The sequence below is a fragment of the Dissoconium aciculare genome (assembly GCF_010015565.1).
Source record: "Dissoconium aciculare CBS 342.82 unplaced genomic scaffold K489scaffold_9, whole genome shotgun sequence".
Classification (NCBI taxonomy): domain Eukaryota; kingdom Fungi; phylum Ascomycota; class Dothideomycetes; order Mycosphaerellales; family Dissoconiaceae; genus Dissoconium; species Dissoconium aciculare.
The window spans coordinates 301,368-317,256 of NW_022984959.1; the positions used below are offsets into that span (position 1 = coordinate 301,368).

Here is a 15,889-nt window from a genome sequence, read left to right on the forward strand (position 1 = left end):
GATAGAAGAGAGGGACGAGTGTGATACGTGCAAGTCCGAGTTGAGGCGGAATGGTCACATTCTCCCTCCTACTAGTATGTACACAATGTCTACTTCATCTATGATTGAAGGTGATTTAGGACTAGATGGAAAGTAAAATGTCTACATACCTAGGTAGCTGGAGGTGAGGAAGGAGACAGAGATTGTATGTTTCATCGGACAAAAGCAAACATTTGTTTGGTCATCAGAAAACCCAGACATTGGATTAGTCAGGCTCCCAGGTACGATGGGGTGGAAACCGAGCATAGCATAAGCAAGGCCATAAGGTTACTGCATGACAAAGTACATCGAGGCAAATTGAATGAGATAGAAGATGTGTAAAACGAGTTTTCATGACTCATTATGTATTACGAATCGAACCGATTCAACGCAGACCTTATGTCGCGGAACCATACAATCGAGTGTTTTAAAAACATCCGCCCCCAACGGCAGAAACAGCAAATCGTCAACCGGATCTCGCATTGAGCCGTCGGTCTCGTCATCGTTCATGACTCCTCAGAAGGAGGCCATGATGAAACAAACATCATGCCGCGTGGAAAGAATAGATAACACAATCATCCTTGCATTCAATCAAGGGCGTAACGCTCAGTAGCCCTTGGGCTGGGGGGCGGACTTGCCCTTGCCGAAGAGCCAGCTCCAGAAGTCGCCGCCAGAGGGCGAGGTGTACTTAGGAGGGGAGTAGACCGGAGGCTTGTATGAAGGAGGAGTGTAGGCCGGAGGCTGGTAGGCCGGGGGGGTGTAAGCCGGAGGCTCGTAGGAAGGAGGAGTGTAGGCCGGGGCAGTGTACACTGGGGCGGTGGTCTTCTTGGTGGAGGTGGCAAGAGTGGTGGTAGGGTAGACAGGAGCAGAGGACGCTGGGGTGCTGACCGGGGTGCTCACGGCCGAGGTCTTGCTGGTGGTCGAGGTGGTGGTCTCCGATTTCACGGGAGTGCTAGCGGGGGTGCTAACAGGAGTGCTGGCCTTGTAGGTGGTGGTCGCCTTGGAGGTGGTCTCGGCGGTGGTGGTCGGCTTCACTGGGGAAGAAGGCGACGACGAGACGGCGGAGCTCGGCTTGACAGGTGCGGAGCTAGTCTTGCTCTTGGTGGTGTACTTGGGAACGTACTTGGAAGCAGACTTGGTGGTTGGCTTGGAGCTGGAGACCGGGGCAGACGAGACGGCGGTCGTGGGCTTCACGGGCGCAGACGAGACAGAGCTAGTGGTGGCGGCAGAGCTGGTCTTGCTCTCGGACGATACCGACTTAGTGGAAACGGGCTTGCTGACCGAAGAAGTCTTCTTAGTAGGACGGTAGTACGGGGGAGCAGTCTTTCCGGTAGATGAGACCGATGACTTCTTGGTGGTAGGCTTGGAGCTAGAAACCGGGGCAGACGAGACGGCGGTAGTAGGCTTCACAGGCGCAGAGGACACGGAGGTGGTGGTAGCGGCAGAGCTGGTCTTGCTCTCGGACGACACCGACTTAGTAGAAGCGGGCTTGCTGACCGAGGAAGTCTTCTTGGTAGGGCGGTAGTATGGAGGGGCGGTCTTGCCGGTGCTTGAGACCGATGACTTCTTGGTGGATGAGACCGCGGTGCTCGCCTTGGGGGTCGAGGAAGCGGCGCTGCTGGTGGTGGGCTTCACCGGGGCAGAAGAAACGGAAGAAGTAGTAGCAACGGAGCTGGTCTTCGGGGTGGAAGAAGCGACGCTGGTGGGCTTGTAGATCGAAGGAGAGACGCTGCTGGTCTTGCTGGTGGTCTCAGCGCTGCTGGTCTTTGGGGTGGAGGAAGCGGGGCTGGTCGGCTTGTAGGTCGAGGGAGCGACGCTGACGGTGGTCTTGGGAGTGGTGGGCGACTCGACCGAGGAAGGGGTCGAGACGGCGGAGGACTTCTGGGTCGAGGTGGTCGTGTAGACGGGGACGGGAACGGTGTAGACGGGGGCGGAGGTCTCGGTCTTCACGGTGGAGGTCTTGCTCGACGAGGTGGTCGTGTACGCGGGAGGGGCGTAGACCGGAGGAGCGTAGACGGGGGGCTGGTAGCTCGGGGGAGTGTAGGCAGGAGCCTTGGTGGTGGTAGGGCTACCATATCCGAATGGCCACCAGAAACGCTTCTCCTGGGCAGCAGCAACTGGGCTGGCGGAGGCAACACCGGCCAAAGCGACCGAAGTCGCGACGATGGAGTACTTCATTGTGAAGGGAGTAGCTCGGCTATGCTAACGAGAGTCGTCGGATATCCTCGAGATGAAATGGTCCTGGGATGATCCTGGGAGGAAGAAGCACAGTCGAGGAGGCTTGACAAGCTGTCGTCGAAAGTCGTCCACGAGCGAGTGTTGGTAGTAATCTCCTTGACGGGCGAGAAAGAAGGACGATGAGGTTGTGAAGCAGGAGAAGGCAGCTTTAAAGGGCGTGAGCCAAAGGACGCATTGATGTACGACTGTTCACACCAACTCTCCTCGCACATCACAGTGGAGAACACGGCCCGATCTCATCATCTCGTCGTCAAGTGGTGCCAGGATTAGACCAGCCGGAAGCATCAGTGCCCAGGGATGACAGTCGTTCTCGAACGCCATTGCGGACCTTTTCCGACCTAAGCGAGTCAAAGTGAAGGATATCAGCATGATCCACCGTGAGTCAATGACCGTGCTGGAGTGAGGTCGAATCTCAACAAGCGCAAATAGGACTAGCGCAGAGCATGGGGCTGTTGGGTGATCATGGATGCAAATTGGGTGGCGCAGATTGAATTTGAGCTTTGCCTTTCCTGAACGAAGCTATTCAGGCACCGAGGTAAACTCAAATATTCAGCATTGACGATTAGTGTTCACTTGTGAAAAGCAATGCTAGACGCAATGGATTTGAGCTGTGAAGCTCCGCCTGTTCCGCCGACTAGTCGCTCACAACATGCATTCAGCCCGGGGGTCAAGCGGACCTGCCAGCTCAAACTCCCGCAGGGGCCAGTCCTTGATTTTTTTCTTTTTCATGCTTGTGGAGTCGCTTTGAAACGCCGGCATGACGTGTGACTGAAGTCTCCCAATTTGCATACTGGCATGCAGCCAGAAGCTGCACAACGTTGGGAGCCGCGTAAATATTCCGGGAGATCGCTGTTTTTGATTACACTTTGTTTGTTTGTTCTTATCTGGATTCACATGCTCTCAAATGAGACGGGGCATCCTGATGACTCATCGGATGTTGGTTCTCACCGATGACTAATGTGCCGTGCCACTCGCCTGTCTTCCACAGCATTGGTCCCCAGGAGACAGTCGGCCAGTCAGCTGTACCGTAGTCATTGAGCGAGAGCTGGAGCGCACAGTAGGACATTCACTCATTATACCTCGGTGTGGCGCATCGATGGGGAATGTTTCTGCAATGCCTGGCGCGCGAGTCGGGACGAAGGATTGAGTCGCGTTGCTAGAGTCTTGTCCTTCCTCCAGACTTGTAGGGTGGGTTTTGGCTTAAGATCCATCTTAGAGGTGCTTGGCTGGACTGGCTTGCTTGGCGAAGAGATTTCGTGACTACCGTACCTACACAGAGACACATCTCACCTCCTCGGGTGGCGATGATACAAGCCGAGAAGAATAGTGAAGACACACCGGCATGTTTGTGCCGTTGTACCAAACACCGACCGTGATGCTGTGCTGTGTCGCCGCATTGTATACGGGGTACAGGACAGTCCGCCGTATCGATGAGGTTAGGGGAACTCGCGTTCTGATGGTGTCCAGCTGCGGGTACCTGAGAGGGCGTGCGCAAAGGAGGTTCGGATAGATGACCTAGCGCGATGGGGGGCGATGCACGGTGAAGTCGGTGGGTGTGTGGACACCCAGGACCGTCACACCTGCACGTCCAGGCTTTTATCATCTTCGTCGCCGGACGACAAATCTGGGAAGAACTGTGTTGCCGCATCGGGACCGTGTAGGTGGGATCGGCTTTGCTGCTAAGCCGGAATAGTGCAGCTCCCCAACGCGTGAACTCGCTTGCGGACGGAAATTCTTTGCTCTCGCACGTCGCGGTGGAGATGAGGGCGATGCACGTCATGGTCACAGCAGATTTCGGGCGGTCGAGATTACCGTCCTGCTGCTTTCCACCTCTCATCGGGTCGCAGGTACAGTATGACAGGTGCCCGCTTTATTCAGAGCTGCCTCCGAGTCTGAGGCTGGTTCGGCTGACACCACGTGCTAACACAGCCTCGTCGCATGGACAGGTCCCGATCGACTCTACGGAGCTCTCGAATGACTGAAAGGGAGAGTCTCGCGCACGACAGTCCCACGTCTTCCTCCGCGAAGCCTGTATCATCGAGAGAGGTAGCGGCCGATTCACATGGAAGAAGGGTCGCATAGTCTCTGGCCGCGAGGTCCGGAAACTCGGCAACCAGGGATCGTGCGCTGTATGTCCATCCTCGAAAGAAAAAAAACCGCGTTGACCTTTTCCAAAACAAACATACGCTGTTCGCTCTCTGCAAGGTACAGTGGCATGTCGTTGTGCAAGCTGTGAGGTACTGTGCAATTGTACATGTACCTCGCTTGCACATCCATGCCATTGGCACTACCCAGCACTGTTTCTTTCCATGCCGATCACGGGACTCTGAAAACATCGTTTTCGGGCTAATTCGTTGTCATGAATTACGGGGCATCTCAATGTCCGGGTGGCCAAGACAAGCTATGGTAGTCTAGAAGGTTCACAATTTGCTACGAGGCCGGCCGACAAAAGTTGCGTTGCAGAGACTGCGATTGCGCTACAGCACCGATTGTTCTTTGCTGGTTCCTGAAAGTCGCCAGAAGCGTGAGAGAAGACTGTAGTCGCCGTTTAGCCTATCGTAACGTCGCCGCGAGAAGACACCTAGCGGTCGTTCCTTTAGGACCTAGCGCTGCACATAGTCGAACTTTGACCGAGGCGAATTCTGCCAACGAGATGCGCCGATCGATTGCATTGACATGTGGTGGTGAGCCGTGCACGTAGGTAATCAAGTCCGTGCAGGATCGGCTGGAGATGAGATGTCCTCAACGGAATGTAAGCAGTTCCATGATGACGCCTACTGCAGGCTCGATAATCCCTATTTTTGGCTGTTACTTTTGGAGGAGCTGTAGAGGACAAAGTATCACTCTTCAATGTCATTGATGGCGGAAGTATTACTGGGCGACCATCAGCAACCAACATGCGTGAGTAACGGAGTGTTGTTGCGAGCCTCGAGGCGGAATTTGCCCAACATACCTAGTACATCTGAGCGTTGCACCACCATACATCAAACAATGAGGGCAATTACCGCAACAATGGCACGGCATCAGACACAGCCGGAAATACCACTAGACCGGCGCAATCACCACACAACAGCGCAGGCAGTACAATGCCGTGCCAAGCGCAACGATTCCAAATGCCTGACATCCATTGACAATCGAAACATTCGGTTGTCATTGATTGGAGAATCAAGGCATAGCTTCCATGGAGGAGCCTGAAGAGCAATGAGTGCTCTGTCAATTGCGCATACCGGGAGGGAGTCTCTGCGTAGAATAAACCGCATCGAGAAGGTGCAGCTGCATGCTGTTTCATTTACGTGCACCCTGCCTGCGGGACCAAAACAACTCCCGACCTTCACAATGTGGATCAACCTCAGCTGATGGACAGTGATGAATGCCGCTGCTTAGCAAAGTCATCTGCTGCAGGTGTGCTTACCGTAGAATCATGCAGTTGTATCATACCTCCAAAGCTGTTGCATTGGGCACCGACCACATCGGAGCATTGAGTTTTCGCGCGACTATCATAAAGTAGCTGTTTGACGCGTCATCCGTCTCTTTGCTTTTTCCACCCACTGAACACCAGCATCTCCACGTCACCAGCGGTTCTAGAATTCCTCGGAATGGCATTCAAGCCTCTGACCCAACGTGCTTCGCCAGCTTCGCCAAAGCCACAGTGTGCATTTGGCCAAACAAGGCGGCAAAGGCGGAGACTCGTCTGCTCAGCGCGTTTTTCCCCTCACAGCGCCGAGCCGCGAAATCGCACACCGTCAGACACAAGCGAGTCTTGGGGACATTCCGCGCGTGCGACCTAATCGCCGTCAAGCACAATCACGAGAATCCCATGCGGAGACTTCTTCCTTCCGAGGTCTTCGCTTCACGATTGACCGTTTGCGGGACGCTGTAGCGTGGTCAAGACGCCGACCCATGTCCGCCGCAAGGAAGACATAGAAAGGCGGACAAGGGAGCGTCGCGGAAGGAAGGTGGAGAAAGATAACGACCCGATACAGGAGGGAAAGTCATGATGTCGCTGTAGTATCATTCTGAACCCAACTCCATCCGCTCCTGCAGTACAGCCCTGCACGTATCCGCTAGTATGATGCCGGGGTCTGCAAAGTTGGCTGGAGATAACCCTTGCAGCGGGGCCGTCATGCAAGGTACATGTACTGTACATGTGCTTCAGGCACAGAAACTGGGAAAATCCGGCCGGGATCGCGGCAAGTCGGCGAATTGGTGGTTTCGTTTTCTCTGGCGATGATGCACATCCCCTTCCATCGCATCGCTCCGGCACATCAGATAGATAGACCGTAGATACGAGCCATCCCGTATCCCCGCATTGGATCCCCCAACGAGGACGGTGTGTGTGGGAGAGCATGTCACTGCCCGCTGGCACAGCATCGTACCGAACAGCGAGAACAACCCAGCCATAGAATGGGAGAAATCTCTGCTCGCCTCCTCCTCCACATCGAAAACGAAAGCGACGTCCGCGTCGATGGTACCTGGTGGCGTAATCGGCGTGCAGTGGTTTTGCCCTACGCCGGACACTTCTGGTCCCGCAAGAAGCACGAAACGTGAACCGCACGCTTCCCAACCTTGGAAGGTTCTTCGAGCGAGCTTGGGGGCTGCGGGGACGTGTAGGGCAAACGCCGGCCTGACGAAGCGCGCACAATGCGGCGACGGCGGCGGCGAACATTGGATCTGCGAACTGCCTGCGGCTGACTCATGCTCTGGGCTGTTCAACTCTTGGATTGTCCTACACCTGGGCAGCATTCACACCTGCGTGCTCCGAGGGAGTTCAGCACTACATCCAACTGCCCCGACTTGGAATGGATCGCAGCATTTCTCGGATCGCATCCTGCCCTTCTAAATGTATTGCCGTCTCTGTTCACACGAAACCAAAATCCAGCGCTATAATAATGCTACACAGACATACGGCACATGTCCACTCTCACAGCCTTCCATTCAATCAATGATGAGCGATCACAATATGCCCGATAAACGTCGCACCGCGATGCACGTAATGGCCCTTCTCCAGCCCCCACATTTCCTCTCTCCTCCTTCATCCGCTGGAACTTGACTCCGCAAAGTAGAGACCATCCTTGCCCCAGTCAGATGTGCCGACCAATGCAGGAGCAATCAGTAGTCGAGGCGAACGGAGCATAGGTATGACTGCATGCATCTATTATGCAGCACTGCATATACGTACGTGTGTGGCTATATCCACAACATCCCGACTACTCACATGCGCGGCGACGCACGGAAGAAGCAGTCCCGCAAGCACGAAGGATGCGGGATGATCATCGAGGGACAGACAGGACAAATCCGCGCGCCGTGTCGTGCGTCGGCAGGCAACCCTACGGACCGAATTGCCTGATCGAGATTTTTCTCTTTTTGGCTTTTGTCTTGTGTGAATTGTATACCTAGGTAGGTATGTGATGATCATCATAGGTTTGGCTTGAGTTGGATTGGTAGTTAATCCACGGAATGGTGTTATTCTGGGCCCTACCACAGCCGACACATGCTGGCAGGGACGGGATGTTTACATCCTTGACGGCTGGAATCACGTCAACCACGCGAAGAATCACTAATCATTCACATCCGTTGTCAATAACCAGGTGATGATACAGTATCACGTCAGCTACGACATCATGCACCTCAGGTGACGATGCTATGCGGTCTAATAAACCACCTGGAACAATGATCTGCAGGAGCCCCTACGTGTGCAGCTGCAAATATGCATGTCAGCATCCAAAAGCGTTCGGTTGAGAAATTTGGAAAGACATGATCGTCGGTCAAGCAACGCGATTTCCGCGAGTCTACCCAAACCCTAAGCGACCACCAAACCGTGGACCCACGACGTCCCTTTCAATGTCGTCAACACACTGGCCGATCCTTCATCGGTGCACCTTGTCTTTCTGTATATTTCCCCAATGCGGCGGAGAACGGCATTTGGAACTTACATGTTGTAGCTGATTCTAATACGTCTCCACATGACGATGCAGTTACTATTCGAATATATGGACAATGTCTACGGATCAGGGGTTTCTTCTGGTTTGCGACCACGCCCAGGTGAAGATGGAGAATGGCAGTCATAGCACAATCATGACTCGAGCTGACGCAAACATCCTTTACACGTTCAAGCTGCATGATCGCTGATTGGGTGAGGCCATACCATCAAAAAGGTATAGAAAGAACCATCGCACCCACACTACACCGTCATTACATCATTGTTCCGACGTCAATTTCCATACATACTCCTTCGACGAGGACTTCTACCGTCACGGAGAGATTCACCTCAAAAGGCACGAGATACATGGTCATGGATATATCGACATTACGTTATTATTTCGGACTAAGGCGTGCTATCTCCGCCCTGAATTTCAAAGTATCGTTTCGTTCATTTTTGCCTCCCATCAATCTCATCGACGAGTGACGGATGGACATCACGGGCCGACGAGGACAGGGGCTGCACCACTGGCCTCACTGCCGGCCGGTGGTCGCACCACCCCTTCCTCGTCTGAGGCATACTTCTCCCAATTGTCCAAAATGTTTCCGATGCGTGGGGACTTGGTCAGACGATAGACATCCTCAAAGTATTCACGCGTAAGCTCGAAAGGCTTTGCCGTGACGTTCGGAATGTACTTCCCCACGAGCTTGGAAGGGTCGATGCTGGCCTTGTGGATCTTGCGCAGGAGGAAGGATCGGAAGGGCTTGACGCCGGAGCGGAGGAAGGTGCTGTGGAAAGGCACATCGATGCCGCGTAGTGGAATGGTTGCGAAACCGCGCTGTAGCTCCAGAGGTTGAGGCTTGCCTTCGGTACGGGTGGCGCATTCGCGGATGATCTCGACAAGTTTGGCCTTGACGTCTTCAATGCTCATTGTTTGCATCAGCTGCTGAATCTCCATCTTCTGAGACTTGAGATAGTTGAGGACATCGGTGAGGGTGTCCAATGCGCGAAGCTCTCCTGCGCACACGTACTGCATGTTCTGTACGTTGAGGTTGACAATCTCCAGCAGCCAGGTGGTTGTCTCGCTGATGTTCTCCACCACGTATTGTAGGGCTTGCTCATTGAACGTCTTGCCGATGCGAGAGGGATTGACTGCGCACATGGCATAGTTGGATCGCCCATCGGCATCGCGCTCAACGGCGACTTGCATGGTCAGACCACGGTAGAACACCACCGAGACTAAGCTCTCGATCGGCATCACTTCAGCGAGAGCGGCTAGAGCACTGTACTCTCCCAGAGAGTGCCCTGCGAAACTGCTGTCACGCTGGATAACGCCTTTGGAACGCATGTCTTCGAATGAGGCCTTTTCCATGAGCGTCAGAGCCGGCTGTGTAAATTGTGTTGCTGATAGTAGGCCGGTCGGCGATCGATACGTGTAGAAGGTGGAATCTTCCGTGATCTCTTTGAATATCTTCTCTGACTTGATGCTGCCATCTGCAGCTACAGTCTCGTAGACCATGTCAATGTAGTTCTTGCGAATGGCCTTGCCGCGGGCGCCGCCAAAGTGGATGGTCAGTTCCTTGGGATTGTTCTTGACGATGTTCGTGATCGCGAAGCCTATTGCTTTCCGTCAGTATAATTCAGATGATGTAGTCACATATCGTCTCTTACCGTAATTGTCCAAGAAGTGCTTGTCGGCGCGATCCCAGACCTCTTTCGCCACGGGACTGGACTCATAGAGTTCCATGCCCATACCTTGCTCCTGAGAACCCTGACCAGTGAAGATGTAAGATGAAACGGGTTGCTCCACCTCGGCTTCAGCAAGCAGGACCTTCTCCTCTTCCTTGTCCTCTGTTTCGGGTTTGATGGCCTCGACCTTGATAATTTTACGACCAGCGACCATACCGACGTGCTCCAATCTCACCTCGATGACGTCGTCAGGTAAGACCATTCCAACGAGGGAAGCGTGGAAGCTGCGAACACGACCAGCGATGTTCTCAGCTGCCCATGTCTCGACGAGGCCTCGCACGGCTGCACTCGAGTACATTCCGTGCGTGATGGTTCCAGGAAGGCCGGAGTATTGTGAGAATACACGCGAGACATGAATCGGGTTGTAGTCACCAGACACACGAGCATAAGTCTCGTTGGATGAAGGCGCCTTGAGAACAAGGGGATCCTTGCCGTGAAGAGGAATGGCATTTTCGAACATCACGGGTTGATCGAGAGCAGAACCGTGACGCTTGAGGTAGTCAAGGACGGGATTGCCAAATGACGTGCCAGTCTCGTGATCAACAGATGCGATCTTGATAACCTCCTTTGTGGGAAGCTCGAGCTCGACATCGCCAACAGTGTGTACTGAAGAGAACACAGTCTTGTTCTTGAAACGTACCAGCGTGGAGAGTTTGAACACGATGGTCTGACCAAGTAATTCAGGTGGCGAATCCTCTAGCCGGAACCATTCCTTGGACTGGAGCACCGCCACATCTTTGGTGGTGGCAAGGTGCATTTGAATCGGAGTTTCAACTTTGCGCTGGAATGTGTTCTCGAAGTCGTTGTACGCACCGCGGTAGAGGAATTGACTCGTCACTTCCATAATCGGCTTGCTGTCACGCACGAGGGTGCCGCAAATCTCCACCATCTTGCCCGAGTCGGTGTTGACAACGGCATTGACCTCGGCCGTAGTGTCAACAACGTCACCAACTTTCAGTGGTGTGGCACCTGGTAGCATGCGGAATCCATTGGAGAGATGCACAAGTTTGAGCAAGTCACCATCGATCTTGCGTGGGAAGATGGGTTTCGTGATAGCCTTCCAGCCGACCACGATAGCAAAGTCCATGGGCGCAAGGACCTCCTTGCCAGGTCGCTCAACAAACTCTTCCCCTGTGTTGCCGACGGCATGCACAAAGTCATTGATGGCTTCGCTGGTAACAGTGACCCTGCCGCCCTCGAAGCGAGATGTGACAGGCGTGTCGAATGGGACTGGTTCATTGCCGAACCAGATGCGGTAGTAAAATTCTTTGATGCGATCATTGCGAGCCGTCATGACCTCACGAATCGGAGCATAGCCTGTTTCCGGATGGTATTTGAAATGCAGCGGCAGCGCGGCAGGGATGCCAGATGCGGTCCGATATTCGATCATGTTCAGGGTGAACTGTCCATTCGAGATCGGCCCAATCTCAACAGTTTGAATGTATTGGATGCCATGAGTAGGCTCTTTGACAGTGATGATAGTCTTTTGAGGATCCTTGGGATGGATGATCTCTACCACCATTCCAGGCGTCGGTGCAAAAAGACGTCGCATTGGGTTGGTCTGATAACGCTGGCCTTGAACAAATACATCGGTGTTGAAGAACGCATGGCGCCAAGTACGAGCTTGTCCCGCGAGCAGCTCCAACCAATTTTGCACAGGGGGTAGCGGCGTGTTGGAGCTGGCCGATAATCTGTAGACAGTCTTGTGCTCAATCTCGTGGATTGTCAGACCTTCCATGTTGGCGTTTGAGCTTGGCGCGACGAATTTGCCGCCAAAGTACTCGACGAGCGGAATCTTGTTGACTTTGCCGCCATAAAGATCCCGAGTCAGCCTCTCGATGTGGCCTTGGTGCACGCCATCGAGAATATCTTTGATTGGCTCATCCACAGTCGTGGAAAATTTGACGGCCATTGGGCCTTGGAGAATTGCGACACGACCGACATCTTGGTCAACCACCGCATCGAGATCTTCTGACTGCCAAAGAGAGTCCTTCTTGAAAAAGAATTCGAATGTGTCGTCGAGGCACGGGACAAAGGGCACAGGCTTCTGTCCGCGGCGCTGGCAGAGCAACAGGAAGTGCTGGCAATCTTGAGCATTGATGAGCTGAGCGTCTGCTTCTGGATAAACCTCAGAGACCTTTTCAAGAACATCAAATGGCTTGTCTAATTCGCTGTATGTCTGAATGATAGAGCCTGCACCGTTTGTCGGGGTGAAGCGTTCCTCAATTCGGCGAATGAAGTCACCAGTCAGACGCGCCAAGGACTTGTCGATCCAACGGCTTTGGTGCTTCACGTACATGAGGTCGACCATTCGGCGCACGACCTCGCCATACGTCATGTCTTCGAGGTCAACAGATTCGCCCGCCTGGTTGCGTCCGAACCATGGCTTCTGGAAATCGTCGTTCAGCTTCTTTATGATGTATTCGCGATTTTTCTTCAATTCGGGAATGCGCTTAGCCTTGGGTAGGCTGAAAATCTTGTCGTCCATCTCAGCCCAGAACTTGACACCACGTGTTGCCAGCTTGTGAATGGGCTCGCCCATCTCGGAACGGACGGTGATGACACCACCGGCAGGACCCTTGTACGTCTTCTCCCACTCATGGTCCTCAAGACCTGGTGCATCAACAATAGCCTGCTTGGCCATCTTGGAGGTGTGAGCCTCTTTGGCAACCATGACACGACTACCGAACAAGACACCATCAAATGGCATCGGCGGGTATCCGTATTTCTTCGCCCAGGTACCATTGAGGTATGGATAGGTGTCCTCGGCGCCACCGAATCCGGAGCCAGCGATCATGACAATATTTTCACATCGTCGAATCCGACTGTACATCGCGAGCATAGGTTGATGGAAGTCCTCGAACGAGTGATGGCCACCGCCGCGTCCGCCTGTCCACTGCATCATGATGGGGAAGCTAGGATTGGCCTTCGCAATGTTGATGACAGCTTGAATGGCTTCGATCGAGCCAGGCTTGAAACCCATGTGCTTGATACCGAGCGTCTCGATATACTCGTTTGCAACCTCGATGGACGGAACGCCAGCGCCGATGGTGAGACCTTCGATCGGAACACCCTCGGCTCGGAGTCTCTGGATCATTGGAATCTGCCACGCCATGGCTCGAGGGTTGACGTAAATCAAATTTACAGTGATACCGCGACCGGCTGGAATCTCCTTTTCGATCTTCGAGATGGCTTCCGTCATGCTCTTATCATCATAGTAGCCACCGCCGGCGAGTTCGATCTCATAGCCGGCGCTCATCGTGGCTGCGACGAAATCCCAAGGCACGGTGCATGGTGTCATGCCTGCGACCATGACGGGCGGCAGACCGAGCAATCGACTCATCTTGGTGTCCACATATATCTGGCCAACAGACGTTCGAACAAGCTTGGGGCCATATTGCTTGACCCAATTTGTAGCATATCGGACGGCATGCTCCGCGTCACGATCGAAAATCTCGGGCTTGTATCCGACGTCGGTGTTGGTACCATCCATGGTCCCTGCGAGAATGACGCGCACACCAGTACCGTCCTTGTTTCGGTTGATCAATACGCCCAAGCCCGAAATGCCGCCTGGACCGAAGTCGAGAATGTGTGTAGCGTTGGGCATGGTGGTGACCTTTTCCCAAAGAACTTGCTCTTGACAGATCATGCTGACCAGCGTGGGCACAATGTTTCCAGATTTCATGTCTCGAAGATCTTCGCCTGAGCAGGTGTGGTACACAGGAACACCCAAATCACTGCCTGCGATGTTGATATCCTTAAGGTCGGTCTCCAGGTGCTTGATGGCACCGGTGAGATAAGAGCTGTGAAATGGGACTGTGATGGGCAGGAAACGATTGGAAAATCTCAGCTTTCGCTCGGTATGAGGAATGCGAGCCTGGTCGAGGCCAGTCGGCGCCTTGATCTTGCGAAGTTGTAGGCTTAGACCATACAGCGACATGGGAGGACCGCTGACCACAAAGTTTCGGGCGCTGTTGATCAGCGATATGGCGATATGTCTCTCCTTCGGCAGATGTTCGTTGGTCGTTGCGATGAGCTTTTCGACAGTCGCTGCTGGTAGGTCACGGATGCTCAGCATAGGAGTCGGCGTCCCCTCGCCACTCTCCATGGAGTCTTTGAGCACATTTGGTGCGAGTGAAGTTCGCGGATATGCTTGCTGACTGCGCGCACCGATCCAGAAGAGAATGGTCAACGCATTTCTGGCTTGCTTGTCAAACGACTCCCAATTTGATGAAGCAGCGATGGCAGCAGCAGTCACGACACCTTGCGAGTGGCCTGTCGTGCCAGAGAACTTGTCTCGTACATGTCCAGGATGAGTTCCAAGCACTCGACAGGTCACGACGTAGTGTGCGAGCTGTGTCAAACCAATGAGAGGCAAGCTGACAGGTGCAGAAACAAGGTAATCGATATCCGGTTGAGAATCGGGGTTGTCGAGCCATCGAAGTACGTCAAGACCTTTGGCGTAGCTCTTGTAAGCTTCGGGGTCTCTGGCGAGGAATTGCAGATGCTGGGCAGCGACGTTGAGGAAATCGCGTACTAGCGATGGGTATGCATTGTAGACCTCTAGGAGTTCGTCAAAGTATTCCTCAATGTTGCCCTGTCCGCCAAACACCGCATAGATGAATGCATTCTCGTCTGCAGCCTCACGAAATAGAGCTGACTCGTGAGCACGAATGGTGCGCTTCACTGCCGCCCGTCCAGCGTAATATGCTTGTACCACAATCAGCTTTTTCTCATAGATGCCAGGAATGGTCGCTGCAATAGCGTGGACTTCGTTGCCGCGCAGGAAATGTCGCTCGAATTCTGTGACGACAAGCTTGAGCACCTCAACAAAGAGTTCGGCGTCTTCGCTCGCATCGACCTCGTTGGCGATGAATAGCATATACCTCGCAACAAGTTCCGTGATCGATGACGGCTCGTCATCTTGTGCAAGTTCGTCGGTAGGCTCTGGGAGACTGGCTAGAAAGGCGTCTTTCAATTGTGTAGCGTTGAAATGTAGCGCTGTCGGAATAAGGAAATTGTACTCGAGTGTGCCATGCGAAAGAGCGAGTGGTCGCGAGACCGCCTGTGATCTTGGGGTATTGGCACCCGTTTGCGCGCCTGAAGCAAACATCTTCTTCTCTCGAGAGCTATTTCGTTGTTGACGCGAGTCCCACTGGACATATGGAGTCAGTTCATGTACGGGAGTAGTCATGATGCGAAAGTTGAGACGACACGTCAAGCAAGGCTGATCAGGATAATTCGCCTGCGTTGAAGGATTTGACAGAGAAGGTGAGGAGCTCGACAGGTGTGTCGTGGGTGCAAGCGAGCTCAACGGAATTTACGGAGATGTGAAATCGGCGGCGAGGGTCGAGTGATGCGGGAGGTGGTGGGATGAACAAATTGCGGCCTGGAGCAGGAAGCGATGAAGTAGCTCGTCACTGGATGGAAGGGGCACGGACAACCGAACAAACTCGGAAACCCGTTTAAATGGTCACTTGGGCAGGTGGTCAAGTGCGAGAAACACGTTGCTCTGATCGATCACTGACAATGCAAATCTCGGAGAGCGCCAGATCATCTCGACTCTGCCGACTCGTAGTTGAAGGACTCGCGCGAGCTTCAGGCTTTCTGACGACGCCGGGATAGAATTGAGGGATCTCAAACTGGCGGTAAAGTTAACTTACATGATTGTATTTTCCAGCTATCCTTGCTGGTCGCCCATTCACAGCAGGATCTATTTTTCTTGTCCGTGGATTGTTTGGCGTAAATTAGCTTGACGCGAGTGGGTTCAGAGCAGAAGCTGAGCACGCTCCGCTACAGATTGGCAAGTCGCGAAAATCAAAGACAGCGAAAGGACGATACCAATTGCACAGCAAGATGCGATTGAAGTGATGAATGATCGCAAGAACAATAACAAAGTTTACTTTGATTGATCAAGAGACGACGACAGACCTACATTTACACCTGGTGGGCAAAAATGATGAG

The 15,889-nt window shown here is 53.5% G+C and overlaps 5 protein-coding genes across 5 annotated transcripts; 1 reads left to right on the top strand and 4 right to left on the bottom strand.

The window, feature by feature from the left end:
* Positions 1 to 156: 156 nt before the first annotated feature.
* Positions 157 to 2,652, bottom strand: K489DRAFT_382030 (uncharacterized protein). Its single transcript, XM_033605272.1, has one exon. The coding sequence runs from the start codon at positions 2,194 to 2,196 to the stop codon at positions 625 to 627; it is 1,572 nt and encodes a 523-aa protein (XP_033458020.1). The 5' UTR covers positions 2,197 to 2,652; the 3' UTR covers positions 157 to 624.
* A 484-nt stretch (positions 2,653 to 3,136) lies between these two features.
* On the bottom strand, positions 3,137 to 4,136 carry K489DRAFT_402805 (uncharacterized protein; the record flags this gene model as incomplete). The annotated part of the gene is made up of 4 exons (XM_033607062.1): positions 3,837 to 4,136; positions 3,595 to 3,733; positions 3,336 to 3,491; positions 3,137 to 3,301 (listed from the first exon to the last, which is right to left on the bottom strand). The coding sequence occupies exons 1-4, from the start codon at positions 4,091 to 4,093 to the stop codon at positions 3,137 to 3,139; spliced, it is 717 nt and encodes a 238-aa protein (XP_033458021.1). The 5' UTR covers positions 4,094 to 4,136.
* K489DRAFT_261982 (uncharacterized protein) lies at positions 4,040 to 4,815 on the bottom strand. The gene has a single exon (XM_033600052.1). The coding sequence runs from the start codon at positions 4,590 to 4,592 to the stop codon at positions 4,131 to 4,133; it is 462 nt and encodes a 153-aa protein (XP_033458022.1). The 5' UTR covers positions 4,593 to 4,815; the 3' UTR covers positions 4,040 to 4,130.
* Positions 4,816 to 5,736: 921 nt separating this feature from the next.
* Positions 5,737 to 6,076, top strand: K489DRAFT_382032 (uncharacterized protein). The gene has a single exon (XM_033605273.1). It carries the CDS (start codon positions 5,853 to 5,855, stop codon positions 6,042 to 6,044), a length of 192 nt encoding a protein of 63 aa, XP_033458023.1. The 5' UTR covers positions 5,737 to 5,852; the 3' UTR covers positions 6,045 to 6,076.
* Positions 6,077 to 8,672: 2,596 nt separating this feature from the next.
* On the bottom strand, positions 8,673 to 15,038 carry K489DRAFT_322277 (beta subunit of fatty acid synthase; the record flags this gene model as incomplete). Its single annotated transcript, XM_033601615.1, has 2 exons — positions 8,673 to 9,793; positions 9,848 to 15,038. The coding sequence occupies 2 exons, from the start codon at positions 15,036 to 15,038 to the stop codon at positions 8,673 to 8,675; spliced, it is 6,312 nt and encodes a 2,103-aa protein (XP_033458024.1).
* Positions 15,039 to 15,889: the final 851 nt, after the last annotated feature.